This window comes from Uranotaenia lowii, chromosome 1 (genome assembly GCF_029784155.1).
Source record: "Uranotaenia lowii strain MFRU-FL chromosome 1, ASM2978415v1, whole genome shotgun sequence".
NCBI lineage: Eukaryota > Metazoa > Arthropoda > Insecta > Diptera > Culicidae > Uranotaenia > Uranotaenia lowii.
Window position 1 is genome coordinate 129,585,057 of NC_073691.1, and position 16,121 is coordinate 129,601,177.

Below are 16,121 nucleotides of genomic sequence, written 5' to 3' on the forward strand. Positions count from 1 at the left end.
GACTGAGCGAGGGGGCTCCGTACCAGAGATGTTAAAATCGCGAGTCTACATACTCGCACTTTGCCCTTCTTTGCAGAACGATTTTATTTCGTTAAACTAAAACTGCAATGATGCTATCGATTGTTCAATTCGGAAAGCATCAGGAGGAAGTAAGCTTCGGGTAAATTCGGCAGGAGTAAACAGCAATCGGGGGAAACATCAGCGGAGCGAACGTACAGTTCTGCGAATTCAAAATTTAAATAGGTTTCGTTCGGCAGCCGAACACATCAATCGGACATCGCATGGGGGCGTGGCTAAAAGTGATAGATACAAGGGAACAGGAAACGAGCGAGAGAAGGGTGCAAGGCAATGTTCACTCGGTCCGTCGGGTAATGATCGCTCGTGTGCATTCGTGTACGGTAAGCTTCGTTCTGTTGTTTCGTTGGTGTGATTTTATTCCTGCGAGGCATGGAAATCATCAATGCAGAACTGTTTTCTTCGTTTTGTGTGCAATCACGTAATGATTGGAACGAAAATAGAATCAATCTGCACACAACAAGTTAAACTCGGAAAAAATCAGCCGAATTATTCTTTTCGAAGCGAGTTTACACACCGCTGCTCCGTACCCGTCTGTTCTCCATGTCAGGGACGGCGAGTGGAGTGCAACAACGTCCTGGGGGTGTTCGGGACCCAAAACAGCAACATCACGACGGTCCTCCTGCAAGATAGTGGAGTTAGTTGCGGGCCTTGCGAGCCCGGGACTACAAAAAAAAAAACACAAGAAATGAACTACTTACAACAAATTTCGGATGGAAATCGATCTCTGAATCTCGTGGGCAGTACCCACGTGCTCTCCAACGAATTAAAGAGCCGCAAATTCGACATCGTAGTGCTGCAGGAGATATGCCGGAAGGGCTCCCCGGTACGAACGTACCCAGATGGTCATGCCATCTACCAGCTGCGGCAACAAACACGAGCTTGGAACAGCTTTTATAGTGATGGGAAAGATGCAAATGCGCGTGATGGCCGATCAAGACACGAATGTGCTGGTTTAGAATCAAGGGTCGGTTCTTCAACATCAGCATCATCAACGTGCATAGCCCTCACCTCGGAAGTACCGGCGACGACAAAGACGAATTCTACGCGCAGCTGGAGCGTGAATACGACCGCTGCCCAAAACATAACATCAAAATCTTCAGGAGGAGGAATTCAAACCGACAATTGGAAGGTGCAGTGCGCACCAACTGATCAACGAAAACGCCACTTTCCACACAAGTACACCGGGAGATCACCGTACCAAACGCAATCGCACAGATCGACGCCGGCACTTCTCGGACATCATCGACGTCCGATCCTGTCGAGGCGCTAACATCGAGTCAGACCATTATCTGATAATGGTGAAGAGGCACTAAAAACTTCCCGTAGTGAACAACATACGAAATCGAATCAAGCTTCGGTTAAATAACGCACGACTGAAGCAACCTGAGATCGCGGCTGACTACCGGCAGCGCAGCCGGCAGAAGGCGAACTGGACGAAGCCTCTCTCGAGGAATGTTGGGATGCCATCAAGACAGCCATAAACAGTGTTGCGGAGAAATTCATTGGTTATGTGGAACAAACTCGACCGAACGACTGGTCCTACGAGGAGTTTAGGAGGGTGATGGACGAAAACAATGCTACACGGGGGGCAGTAGTGCATGAGGCATTCGTCGAAATGTATGCCGAAATGTGCCGGGATAAGGACGGGAGCATCCCGACGGACAATCGTGAGGTGATCAAAAGATGGAAGCACTCACAACGATGAGTGAAGTTAAGGAAGCCATTCGCCAGCTGAATAAGAACAAATCGACTAGGAAGGATGGCATCGCAGCTGAACTCATCAAAATGGCCCGGACAAGTTGGTATATTGCATACACCAGTTAATGATCCGAATCTGGGACACCGGTCAGCTACCGGATGAGTGGAAGGAGGGGGTAATATGCCCTATCAAAAGAAGAACGACAAATTGGACTGTGAGAACTACCGAGCGATCACTGTCCTAAATACCGTGTTGTCCCGAATCCTACTCCGCCGCCGAATGCCACAAGATTCGTGGGAAGTCATCTGGCCGGTTTCATGAAGAAATGGATCAGATCTTCGCACTACGGCAAATCCTCCAAAAATGCCGTGAACACCAAGTCCTTACGCACATTAATCGACTTCAAAGCCGCAAAAATACGACACGATCGACCGTGACGAGCTATGGAAAATCAAGGATGAGATCGGCTTTTCCGGGAAGTGAATTGTCGAGTTCATTCGAATCACGCAGGGGACTTCGACAAGGCGATAGTCTATCCTGCTTGATGTTCATCGTGGCGCTAGGAGGTGTTATTCGTCGAGCGGTGGGCGAAATGCGCGGAACCATCTTCAACAAAACCAGTCAACTTTTCTGCTTTGCCGATGATATTGATATAGTCGGCGGTCGAGGAAATCTACAGCAAACTGAATCGCGAAACAGAAAGGATTGTGTTGATGATTAATATGACCAAGACGATCGACGGCGACGAGCTTGATTTAGTCGAAGACTTTGTCTATTTCGGCTCTCTGGTGACCGCAGACAATGACACCAGCCGTGAGATTCGGCAGCGAATGATCAGCGAAAGTCGTGCCTAATATGGAATCCACAAGGAACTACGGTTGAGAAGACTTAGCCCTCGCACGAAGTTTATCGAAGTGTATGTAAATGACGCTCAGGAGGACCTGCGTACACTCGGAGTATTCGAGCGACGAGTGTTAAGAACCATATTAGGCGGCGTGCAGGAGAACGGAGTGTGGAGGCGAAGGATGAACCACGAGCTCGTGCGACTCTACGGCAAACCCAGTATCCAGAAGGTTGTGAAGGCTGGCCGGATACGTCGAGCAGGACATGTTACGAGAATGCCGGACGACTAACTGTCCAGCAAAACAGGTGTTCGATATAGTAGGAACAATATGAGCAGAGGCGCAACGAGCAAGGTGGTTAGACCAAGTGGGGCGTGATCTGGAGAATGTGGGATGTCAGAGAAAATGGAGAACGGTTGACATGGACCAAGTGAATTTTAGGAATTTTGTTCGTCAAGTTATGTCGTGAGCAGTCTTGTAAGTGGTCCCCATCGTTTGAATTTTTCCGGAGACATCCACAACAGATCGTTCTTGACAATCATGGAGAGAGCCATCGTTTGGTCAGAGAGCAAAAAAAACGTAAAATGAAAATTGGACTTTTGTAGTGGGTTAGTCGTTTGACTTTCATTCCATTTGTGTAAATAATGATTCCACATTTTTCGATCAACACATCCAAACATCACCCGGAATTTATTTCCACAGGGAAGAGTGAATAGAATGGACTGCATTTGCTTATTGAGTCTGTAGGCTCTGCTGCGCAAAAGAGATAGGCGACGTCATAAACTGTCGGGAATTTTGGTCGTTTGACCATCGAATCAACGCTCATCGACAATCACAAATAAAAGAAGGAAAGTCGTTTCGTCTGATGGTAGCAGCGTTGTTAGATTGCAAATCGCTGAAGTCCGTAGGTTTTTTTTAGTTGCGATTTAGATACTTGAAACACCTCGATTGAGTGATCGTTCTGCCTAGGAGTTGAAGCTTTGGTTGAGCAGGTCTATGTTTCTTAGAGAAAACAACCATTTCCGTTTTCTGAGGGGAAAACTCAATCCCAAGCCCCAAAGCCCAGGAAGACAATCTGTCTAAAGTATCTTGTAAAGGTCTGTGCAGATGAGACTCGGAAGATCTTGTGACAGACACCACGCCGTCATCTGCAAGTTGTCTTAGAGTGCAGCCTTCAGAGAGACAGCTGTCGATATCACTTACGTAAAAGTCCGTAGGTTTGACGAAAATAAAAAAATGTACTGATTTTATCAAAATTAAACTTGATGACCTTTTTCTTTTTGGTCGTCAGGTAGAATTATCATCCGCAGAAACCCGTTAATTTTTTCAATAATCCGGTGCAAATCCGTAGGAATTGCTGAAAGTCCGCAGATTTTGAGCATCGATCCGTAGCTTCGTAGAAATGCTTAGAATACGTAGAACTACGGAGAAATCCTTAGATCTGACAACGCTGGATGGTAGTCGACTGCAGAGTGCCTACAACTACGGGTGGATGCATATTGTGGAAAAGTAGGCAAAGGGTAACAAAAGTTTCTCATTGGTGTGGGTGGAGACGGAGCGCTTTATGACAGCCAATTATTCGCCTACGATGCCTACGATTACGATTAGCTGTCACAAGATGGACGATTCCGTGTATTGGTATAAGACCACACCCGAAGCTGTACTCGCCCTGGTCGACTGTTCCGCAAGTGTTTGGTCGCATTCGTTTGATGGCACGAACAATGAAACTGATAAAAGCAAGCTGTGCGACTGTCAGAGAAAATGTCGATGGTCTACAAGTCTGGTCGTTCGTGAGACGGAATACTATGACAATAAAATAAATATTTTTGTTTACCAGTTCTTGTCTTCGAGAATTTTTTTGAAAACAGGTTTAAAAATTCACTGAATAAATTTCTGCTCTGTTTCGGCAAAACTTTAGAACATAACAAATATTTTGAAAATAATACTTTTAACTGCATGATCAACTTTTTCGAAGACCGCGACTGATGTTGACTTCTGAGAAAAAAGTTGTTGAAGTTTTGTTTCAGCTTGAATTCTCCAAATTTGTAAAAAACGGGAATTTGGACATTCTTTCGTAGAAGGTTTCAACCTAATTGAATCTTTGATATTCTAAGTCAAATTGTTTCGGAGTCTTCAACGAATTTGTGAAATAATGTTTCCTGGATTTAATGTAGGATAGTAAATTAATACAAAACCAGCTTTTACTGTTCATATTGCTCTATAAGTTTATCAGCTATATAACATCGGTTCTACTCGGTTTTACTGATCGTTTTAAAAATTTACTCACGCCATATCACCAAAACTATCAAAACTAGAAATGACAGACCATCTCTGACAAATCTTTTGGATTCAAGGCGGAAAAAAAATCATATCAATTTTAAGAACATAGGCACCAGGTCGCCCTGTGTTATCCACTATCAGATGTATTTAAAGTGAGTTGTTTTCGAGAAAACGACATCACTTCACAAGTTGGATTCTCAAAACGATAAAATACAAGTGATTGCATAACTTTGAGCGAATATCAACTCGTAGTTTATATCAAGGTATGCATTTTAAATTGAGCCGAATTCCCAATTCTGGGGTATTTCCATTGGGCTTTGAACTTAAACACAAACAAGATATTTCCACTCATATATAAGCTTAATGCCCTTCGGTTAAAACTCTGCCATGGATAGTTTAACCCGGCAGCGATTATCATTCCGCAAGCAACGTTGAATTGAAAAATCAAAACGAGTCAACTTAGCCAAAGTGGAAAACTTCTCAAATTCCGCCATAATCCGAGGCAACACTAGCTTGCCAGGGACAGTGTGTTTGTTCAAGAGATGCTTTCCCGGATCAGACAAACACTTCCGGACGCGGGGCACAAGAATAAGAAACAGCAGCATAATAACCGAAAATAAAAGAGCTCCTCAACCGGAAGAAGCCGCATGGTGGTTCCAGGGTTCCCGCTGGTTCGGCCACCTCAGCAACACTTTCCAACCTGGCGCCGTGTCCGAAGACGGAAGAAGGAACCATAAAAACTGACTCACCATAAAACCCCCGGTGCCATTATGTTTTGAAGAGAGAGAAAGAGAGAGAAAAAAAACGTAACAACCATAAAACGCTCCATTCGTTTCCAATTCACGGGTCTGTCTTTATATTTTTTTTCTCGGTTCCGCCTTCCGACATCTGCTAAATATTCGGATGCACGGGATGGGGAGAGCTGACCTGAGGTGTATTTTTTCTCCCTCTTCCTCTCTGCCGCTTTTCTTCCGCCCCAATGGCAGTTTATGAAGGAACAACACTTTTCCAACGGTTGATTTCATTTCTGCTTTATACGAAATGTTTCCTTTGTACATTACCTTTTTCCATTCTATTTTTCCCGGTATTTCTCGGCGAGATGGTTGAACCGGGTAATAAAAATTCATATTGGAAAAATCATGGGATCGGTGCAATTTTATTTTGCAACGTTCGAGTGCAGGGGCATTTTTGATGATTGTATCTCTACTTTGGGATGATTTTTTTCCGGTTATCGTCCATGGCTCGTGCAATTTCAATCGATCTGAAAAGCCTGTTATAAAACATCGATTTTGTAATTCGAGTATAGTCAGTCTTGAAAAACGCGGACAAAAATCTAAAATATTTTTATTCTAAACAACAATTCTTTTCAGCATATAAAGGATAAGAACCTTTATTAAGAATTCATAATTCTGTATCCCAATTTTCCTGAAGAGTGTAAACTGCCTACCTGGCGTTACGAGGCTGCAGAACTGATTGGCTCCAGGTGGAAATGGGGGTTGAATTTTCAACCTTCAATATCATTGCCAATCTGGCTTCGTGTATTCTAAATACTTTACCTCCCTGTCCTCTATCATTCTAAAGTTTAGAATGTATGAATTCCGTACGCAAAATTCCAGCAACTCAATCCGGCTTGATGGACCATTTCTATACAGGACTCCTCCATAGTTTTCACTTCGTATTCAGCAAAAGTTTTTCGTTAAAAAATGTCGATTATCTAGTTTGTTATTTTATATGATTTCGACAAATAACGTCATAATATCCTCGATTAAACTGAAATTTTCATCCTTGGATTGTCTTCAGAACGACCCAATTCCTTTTTTCCTGATAAATATTGACCTTCTCGAAAGCCTGTTCTCATCCCAATTTCCCACATACATCTATTCACAGATCATCTTCAACATTTTCAACAGTTTATCTCGGAAAGCCCGGATTTAACATCAGATAAAGGTGAATCCTCAGGACTTTCCTTTCATATTTTCCCGAATGGCATTTGTGATACAGAAAAGCAGTCCCAAAACGATTCCTCTTTTCCACCAGCCAGAGCCCAGTTCTTTCGCTCCCGAGCCATTATGGTTGTGGTGGTGGAAAATTTCTATTGATGGAAAAATACTCCGTTCCCTCTGTTAACCAAGGGATACGGTATTCAATTCCAGCTCAGAAATGGCCATTTGGAGTAGAGAGTAGCTTTTTTTTGTTTTGTTTCGTTCCACGGTGATTGTGGAAAAGGAAAAACCCAATCGATCGGTTGTGTTCTTTTATGTTGTGAATGAAGGACAAATTCTCGGAAAAATTCGTGACAGCTATTAAATGCATTTCGAATCAAATGAAGCTAGGTATGTTTCGCCTTTTAGTTCCTAGCGTAGCTGACAAAACAGTTTTCGAGTTTTAATTTCCGAAAATTATTTTATTGATGTTTTGAAAACTGAAGTGTGCCAAATTTGCGGTATATAGATTGTCACTTACCCCATTTTTTTCGCAGACTCCACCGGCATTTTTGAGGTCACCGGTCCAGGCCAATCCGAGGGTTCCCATCTCGAAATCTCGATACGTGAACATGTACGCTAAGCAGAACGCGTCGTAGTCTTCCTCTGCAATAGAAATGAAAACATAGAAATTAATAAAGGTGTACTGAATATAATGCCAACGGCCGAACGAATACTCGGTCGAATACTCTGTGGAATATTTAAAACAATAATAAAAGCGATTGTTTCAATTTTGATATATTTCTTCCATCTATCTATATGTCCTTTATGTTTTTGAGGCGGTTTTTTTCAACCAGTATGCAAACTCTATACCTAGGACTGAAGTGAACTTCATAAATTGAGCATTGGATTCTTCAAGTTTTTTTTTAAAAGAAACTACTCGTCTACTTTGTAAAATATAGGATGAGAGTATAAAATAAAATAGCGCGAGTATTTCATTCTGTGTATTCAATCAGTTCTTAAAAGATACTTACGTAGTTATAGAAAAATGTAAACGTCGATAAAATAGCATAACGAAAACTCTGCCTTTACCGAGCGTTGGTGAAGGTAACTTCGCACAAATTATGTTTTTTATGGAAAATTTTAATGAAAACGTTTGATAATTTATAGTTTTTCATAAATTTGTTATGCCTTGAAGGCCATAACGCATAAAAACAACAATTGCAGTCAAATTTTCGAAGGTGGTGGAAAAGGGTAAAGAAACATGAGGTATCAACAAAAGAAAGAACATAACTCGCGTTAGCTTTCATTACGTCTTAAAAAACAAAATGTAAACAATCAGTTTTATTACAAAAAAAGTATAAAAATTTACATACATTTGTTGTAATTTTTTCCATTTAGAATATTTGTAGTCTGGACAACATATTTTATATGTGTAAAACAAATTCTTAAGTTATTTTGATAACTTTGGCAGCAGTTTTCTTGAATTCTTAGGACGTGGATGCCGGCAAATGTAAACAATAACAGAGAGTCGCAAGTGAGAGAGAACGTCAATTCGCTATTGCTCTGGAATCGACGAAGAGTGAATTTGCCGTATTCATAGGAACTGTGGCCAGTTGAAAAGATTGGAAATCATTAGGGAAGTGTTGTCAATATGATGAATGGATAATCTAAGCATATATCAACCACTATTGTAACCCGACCTTTAAACATGACTTGACGAAAATAATAGGGGAGAGTGGGGATACTTGATCCCCTTTTCTTATTTTCACCATATCTTTTTGGAAAAATTTTGCAACTCGCCGTCTTTGACATTTTCTGACAGCTTGTAACTTCAAGTTTCTATGCTCCAAAAATTAGAACGATACTTGAACCCGTTGATGAACTAGAAGCATTTTCGTGGGAGTAAAAAATTTGCGATTTTTTTTAAGTTAGGGGAGACTTGATCCCCTATTGAAGGAGACTTGATCTTTTATTCAGGAAGCCCTAATCCTTGTATAAAAATCAAACAAAACCCCAAGATAGAATGTTGATTGACTATTTTGGTCACGTTTGTTCTCATTTCACAATTTATAGCAGACTTAAGAAGAAAATTCTATAACTTTGTCTCAACGCTAATAACATTGCATACTTAAAGGCGCTATTTTTTATAATTAAGAGAAAATTAATTATTTTTGCTCTTTTCTTTAGACAATTGTTTGATAAAACTAAATTTTTTGGAGAAATATTAGTAATTTCGTAATCAGCAATCATAACGATCAATTCAAAAGAAGAATATGCCGTTTGGAAGGGGGATCAATTGTACCCAACTCTAGGGGATCAATTGTACCCATAATCAACATTTCAGAAAACTTTTTCTGAAAAATGTTGAGAGTTTTCCATTACTTTGAAAATATGGCGTTATGAAGTTAATTTTACGCTCGAACGATTGATATATTGGAACAAATATTTTTTTCATAATTTTCCCATGTAAGGAACATTTTAAAGTGATGAAAAAAGATCTTCAAGTTTCATTTTGTGAAATTTTTAAAACAAAGTTCAATTACTCACACAATTATTTTGTTTAAATTTTTTAAACTACAAGCATTGATATTTTGCTCATTTTGGCACATTTTTCTAGAACATTTGATCTTTGTAAGACATTCCAGTTTCGAGATATAGCTGAGGAATCAAGTATCTCCAGGGATCAAGTATCCTCATTCTCCCCTATATTATTGACGATAGTAAAAATATTATCAGTTTCCGATACCAATAGTAATCTACTTTATTTGATATCACAACACGGCATCGAAAAATGTTGAAATATGTACTTTAGATCGCTGCAAAAAATGATTCTTTGCTCCTATATGTTTTATCGAAGCCTTTTGAGTCACCAGTGTAAAATTTGAGATGATTTGGTTGATTCCTGAGTTAGCGCAACGCGTTTCAACTTTGTATGAAAGAATAAATTTTTGAAAAATTCAATCATCCAGAATATTCAAATAAGCTTGAAATGAAGTTGGTCTTTCATTTTTGTTTTTGACTATTCTTAAGCTTCTTTTTTGCTACCTCTTGTCATGGTCAGCTTAGAATTTCATGAAAAAAGTTATAACCATTTGAAAATGAAAATCTTAATTCATTGAATAGTATTTAAAAATGGCAGACTTGCTCGCTAGAATTTTTAATAACTTGAAAATTTTCAAGGTTATATAAATCAATAAATATTCTGTCAATGTAAAGCAGTTTTTTCAGATTTTTCATTCTCATCATACGGTAACACAGCTTTAAAATAAGCAGTCAAAAGTGCAATAATTATAAATTAATTTTGAAAAAAAATGTACATATCATCGACTATCTTTTCCAGAGTATAAGTTAGGTTTGTGTTTTTTACATTGTACTGCAAGAATCAAGGAATATTTTTATTCAAATTTGAATTTTTCAAAGCTTTCAGTACATCTCTGGCAATTTTTGAATGATGAATTTTTTCTTCCCATACAATTTTACATACAAAATTAAAACTCGTTGAACTATTTCAGTACTGGATGGATCACTTCCAAACATTTTATTTCTATTTCTGACATAAAAAAACAAACAGGAAAAAGTTATGGGAGGTGTGAAAATGTAAGAATTTGAAATTTCCTTACAAAGCCTTCAGCGGTCTAATGCTCATACTTCTTGTAATTTGTAGTGATTGAACCGTAATATGAAACATTTTCAGCTTCTCTATCACTAACTACTGCCTAAACACCCTAAATTTCCAACGATACTACTCTTAGAAATATTACATTTTTTATTAACTGAAATTAAGTTTTTGCATACGTAAGGCGCGTACACGACTCATATAAATCTGCAAAGTTGAAATCAATAGTTGAATAGTTGAAATGATAGTTGAAAATTGAGTTAAAATATTTGAGTAATAAAATTAGAGCAAATGTTCATTTTTGTCAAAACAACCTGGGAACCCTGATGAGGCCAATTCCAAATCAAATTTCGATGTTATGGCTGAGGCCAACCAGCCATCAATACCATCGACCGTATAAACTAAGGTTGCCAGAATTTTATCAGTGCGTATCCGGGCCGGACAAACCGGGCAATTTTTATATAAAAACCTGGCAAAATCCGGGCATTCCACTTCAAATCGACGACCATAAATCGGAGCAATATCCGACAAATCTTCTCAAAAATCAGAAATTCATCAACAAAAATCAAGGAAAAAAATGAAAAAAAAAATTTTTTTCTGATAAAAACTCATCGATAAATTTTGAACCATATTTTAGGCTTCCACAATTTCTTTCATGATTATTGTTACAAAACTTGCTCAAAAAATTTCGTCTTGGAGGTGTTCGTTGTTCGGACTGTTTTCAAATTTAGTTTTAAATATCCGGTCAAATTCGGATAAAACCAAGCAATCTGGCAACCTTAGTATGTACTAGAGATGTACCGAATATTCGGTCGTCCGAATATACGGCGCCGAATATCGCCGAAAACCGTTAAGCCGAATATTCGGCTCACCGAATAGTTGAGCTAAGTATTCGGCCGAATAGGCCGAATATCTTCTACAGACTTTTAAAATATTTTTTGATAATTTATAAAATATCCTAAAGTTATGTTGTAAAAGCTACACAATCATTAAAAACTTATGGTTTCAGCAAAACATCTAAGGTGTATTCGCGTATCTTTCACTGTAGATCGTACAGGAGGATGCTGAACGGTATCGCTTTATACTTTGGTTATAGTTTGTTCCAGATTTTCTGGATATATTCCGGCTTGTCCATAAATCCAGTAAAGAATCCAGATAAGTCAAACTGGATGGAATATCCAGATATTGTTTAATACTTCCCGAATTTTGCTCGGGTTTATTCAGATTATTTGCTAAATCAAATAAAAAACTCAAATTCCTCTTTCAATTTTTTCAGATTTTGTGTTCAACTTTTCAAAAATTTCAAAATATACATAAATTTTGCCTCTTTTTATTTTTTTTTTTTCGAAAATCGTTCTGAATGCCTGACCATCTGGATACGTAAGGTTGAAAGTATGGATTTCTTAATGTTTAAGATGATCTATCTTTTCAACAACTATTTTAAAAACATCTTGCTCAAATTCGACCATCATCTAATTCAATATCAGAGAAGCAATTTCAAAAAGCTCGGCACCTGTTTCGATATGTTTTATCCCAGATTTCACAGGAACGTAATCTCTTAGGTGATAAACGCCAGTTATTGGTGACATTTTAAAAATCAGAAAGACCCCCAAAAAATATTTTGTAAAACATCATCCGATAATATCATTTGGTTGAAAATAATCGATTAAAAATCATGAGGGGCATTAATATGGAAGAAATAGAAAGCATTGAAATAATCGCTTAAGGTTTTTCAATGAAAACGCAATATAATATTCGACCGAATATTCGGCCGAATATTCGTTTGGCCGAATAGTTGAAAAGGTCAATATTCGGGATTCGGCCGTTCGCAGAATACCACTATTCGGTACATCTCTAGTATGTACCCTTGTATAAGCTGGCTGTTACGCCTTATGGCAGACATTTTTTAAGACTTTGGTTCCGAGTTACAAATAGCAATGGCCAACAGAACCCGCAGCTCGAGGCGCTCACAGTAAGTCGCATTAATGGCGTCAACTCGGAAGCGCCCTCGCTGGCTGAAATAGAAGCGGCAATCAAGGACATGAAATCCAACAAAGCGCCTGGAATCGATTGCATTCCTGCTGAAATGCACAAATGTTGCACCGTCTTTTCGCTGACATTTGGGATACTGCAACATTCCCTGCCGACTGGATGCAGGGTATCCTCGTAAAGGTCCCAAAGAAAGGAGACCTAACAGAGTACGGTAACTGGCGTGGCATAACTTTGATCTGTACAACCCTCAAAGTACTCTGCAAAGTGATCCTGAACAGGATCCAGGAGAAAATCGACGCTACACTCCGACGGCAACAAGCTGGATTCCGATCCGGACGATCATGTGTGGACCACATCACAGCGCTACGAATAATACTGGAACAAAGCAACGAATTCCAGGACTCTCTTCTGCTGGTGTTCGTTGATTTCGAAAAAGCATTTGACCGACTGAGCCACGAAAACATCTGGGCTGCTCTTAGACGACGAGGGGTCCCAGAGAAACTAGTCCATCTCATCGAAGCACAGTACGAGGCATTTTCGTGCAAGGTCTTGCACGACGGTGTCTTGTCCGAACCAATCCCGGTAGCTGCTGGAGTGAGACAAGGATGTATTTTGTCACCGCTGCTTTTTATCATCGTAATGGATGAGATCTTGACTGGATCAATTGACTGAAGACCAAACCGAGGATTGCCGTGGAATCCTTCAATCATGGAGCAACTGAACGACCTTGACCTGGCAGACGATATTGTTTTGCTCGCCCAAACACAACAAGACATGCAGAGCAAACTCGACGACCTCGCCGAAAGCTCCAAGGCAGCAGGTCTCAAAATCAATGTCGGAAAGACCAAGTCGATGGAAATCAATACAGAAAATCGTTCCAATTTCGTGGTAGCTGGACAACAGGTTGAGACAGTGGAGTGCTTCCAGTATCTTGGTAGCCAGATTACGCCTGATGGTGGTACTAAGAAGGACATCGAAACCCGGATCAGAAAAGCCCGATTTGCGTTTGCGAGTCTCCGAAACATCTGGCGGTCACGCCAGATCACTCTACGAACTAAGATCCGAATCTTCAACTCAAACGTCAAATCCGTATTGCTGTACGGGTGTGAAACTTGGTGCACATATGCGGTGACGACGCGAAAATTGCAAGTTTTTGTGAATCGCTGCCTGCGGAACATCATCCGCGCTTGGTGGCCTGGCAACTGGATCTCAAACGTTGAAATCGTCCGTGTCATCAAAAGGCGCTAGAAATCGAGATTCGGGAACGTAAGTGGAGATGGATTGGGCACACGCTGCGAAAAGACGAAAACGAGATTTGCAGAGAGGCGCTAGATTGGAATCCAGATGGGCATCGAAGAAGAGGCAGGCCCAAAAGCTCGTGGCGGCGAAGTCTAGCCGCTGAAATCCGCACAGTTGACGAGAACCTCGGCTGGCAGCAAGTGAAGACGCTGGCTCCGGATCGCCAGCAGTGGAGATCTTTTATCTCAGCCCTATGCGCCGGTCAATCGGCGCTGGACCCTTAGGTAGGTTAGGTTGTAAAACCAAAGACTTTGGGTGTAAAACCATTGAATAATGGCGAAGAATTTCAATATTCAATATTCAATATATATTTTTTGAAGAAAAAGAGACTTATCTTGTCTTGAGTGGTTTTTTTTCGCGGAATTGAATCAAGGCTGTTTGAGCCACCGCACGCTTTGGAAAATGGAGCTATGGCTGTTTTAAACCACTATTCCCCTACATTTTTTCAATTAATTCAGAATAAAAACTAGTTTTGACTTGAAATTTTTGAATAAAATGATAATAATCTTGTGTGTTTTTCCCGAGAAATCAAACGAAGACAATCACACAAGAATAGTCTCATTTGATCAAAAATTTTCAAGTCCGAACTTACTTTTTTCATAATTAAGAAATAGGGGAACTGGGGGTAAGACGCCCACGTTAAGAAGAATCTTTCAATACTCGTAAATGAAGAATGCAATCCAGTAAATTCGACAATAGTTTTGAAAAGGGGAATGTTCTTCACCAGAAATATACAAACAGGAACACGTACACCAATAATATATGACTTAATCGTTAAATTTTGAAAGGCTTTCTAAAGTATGATTTTCATTTCGTTTGGGGCCAAGTGCGCATATGCGTGCACCCAAACGCGCCTTTTGACGATTAAATAGTGTTTATTAATTCAAGGGCCTCCGAAAGTGTTTGCCAGGTGAAAACACTTCTTTTCTACTTCACCGATGGAAAAATGTATTGCTACGCGCAGTGCTGCCAGATATAATTACGTTCTTGTGAATAGTTAATTAAATTTATATTAAATTAAGGAATTTTAAATATATTGGTTTATATTCAAATTATGTTTTCCAATTCAACATATAAATTTAATATCCTTAAAATTGTTGTGATGAAAACTGCTTATAAATTTAAACAAATATGAAACATGCTTAAAGATAAACGGACATGGCGCGTTTTGCCCTGCATAAACATATGTTAATTAAAAATCGTTTAAAATAACAGAAAAAATAATTGAATGAGGAAATTTTTCGTTGTGTGATGATTTTCAAGACCAATGTTCATCATTGGAACAGATGCCAGGTAAATATTTTGATAGCTGTTGTAATTCCTTACGAGAAAAGTTGAAAAATTGCAAAAAAGCTCCCAAAAAAATTTGTTTTCTTTTTTCGTCAAATTTACGCAATATAGAAAACTTAGAAGGTCCACAAATATTTATAAACGCATAAAAGTGTAAACAGAACAAACTGACATTTTCAGAAATGTTGAACAATGTTTGTTTAGTGAAATACTGATGGTGGCGCATCTTGTCCTGACTGCGCATTTTATACCCAGTTCCCCTATAGGGAAATTGAGGGTAAAACAAACAGTCATAACTTCATTTTCCGAAGCGTGAAGTGGCTCAAGTAGCCTCTATTTGATTCCTTGGAAAAATTCACACAAAATAGGTCTATTTTTGTTCAAAGCTTTTTAGTCCAAGTCAGTGTTTTTCTGGGTTGTTTACAAAATATAGTAGATTAAGGGAATAAAAAGACACTAGATCTCCTTTTGTAAGCGCGTACGGCGTCTGAAACTATGAAATTAAAGTAAATTTTCATAGATTTGGTTTATGTAAATAGGAGGGAAGATACAAACATCCTTTTTTATACGATTTTCAAAATTCTTATGTCACACAATTAGAACTCTTGAATTTTTGGATCTTATTGACCAATCCTGTACGAGTGCAACTGAATAAAACACAGTATGAATACCAAAATTTTCCATGCTTACTACATATTTCTTTTCAATCGTTTTTTAGATTATTAGTCGTTTGTCTTATTCGAGACTTTATATCAATGATTCGGTTCGTGGACTGCTATCGAATAACTCGGCTGGGCTCGAACTTATGGACCTCAGCTATGCAGGTAAGTGTTCTACCAACCGAGCTAAAGTAGTTTTTCGATTTTATCACGGTAAAGAAAAATTCACCGTGAATTTGGCCAAACCGTGAATTTGACTAAACTGAAAATTAAACTGTAAAAATGTATTTTTATTGTCTTTAACCAATCATTTACAATGTTCTCAGTAGTAAAAACGTTTGGTATCAATAAATTTTGATCATGAGATGTAATTATCAAAATTTACTAAACAGAAAGGATCGATTTCGGTTAGGGAAGAATGCCACGAAGTGGTAAATTCCT

General features: G+C 39.1%; 1 protein-coding gene across 5 annotated transcripts in view; it reads right to left on the reverse strand.

The window, feature by feature from the left end:
* Window positions 1–16,121, reverse strand: part of LOC129740007 (disintegrin and metalloproteinase domain-containing protein 10) — a 776,101-nt gene that overhangs the window by 89,876 nt on the left and 670,104 nt on the right. For all 5 annotated transcript variants that reach the window (XM_055731588.1, XM_055731585.1, XM_055731587.1 and 2 more), the window contains exon 8: window positions 7,363–7,487. In XM_055731588.1, the coding sequence (XP_055587563.1) occupies window positions 7,363–7,487 (125 nt within the window). The remainder of the gene's footprint in view (window positions 1–7,362; window positions 7,488–16,121) is intronic.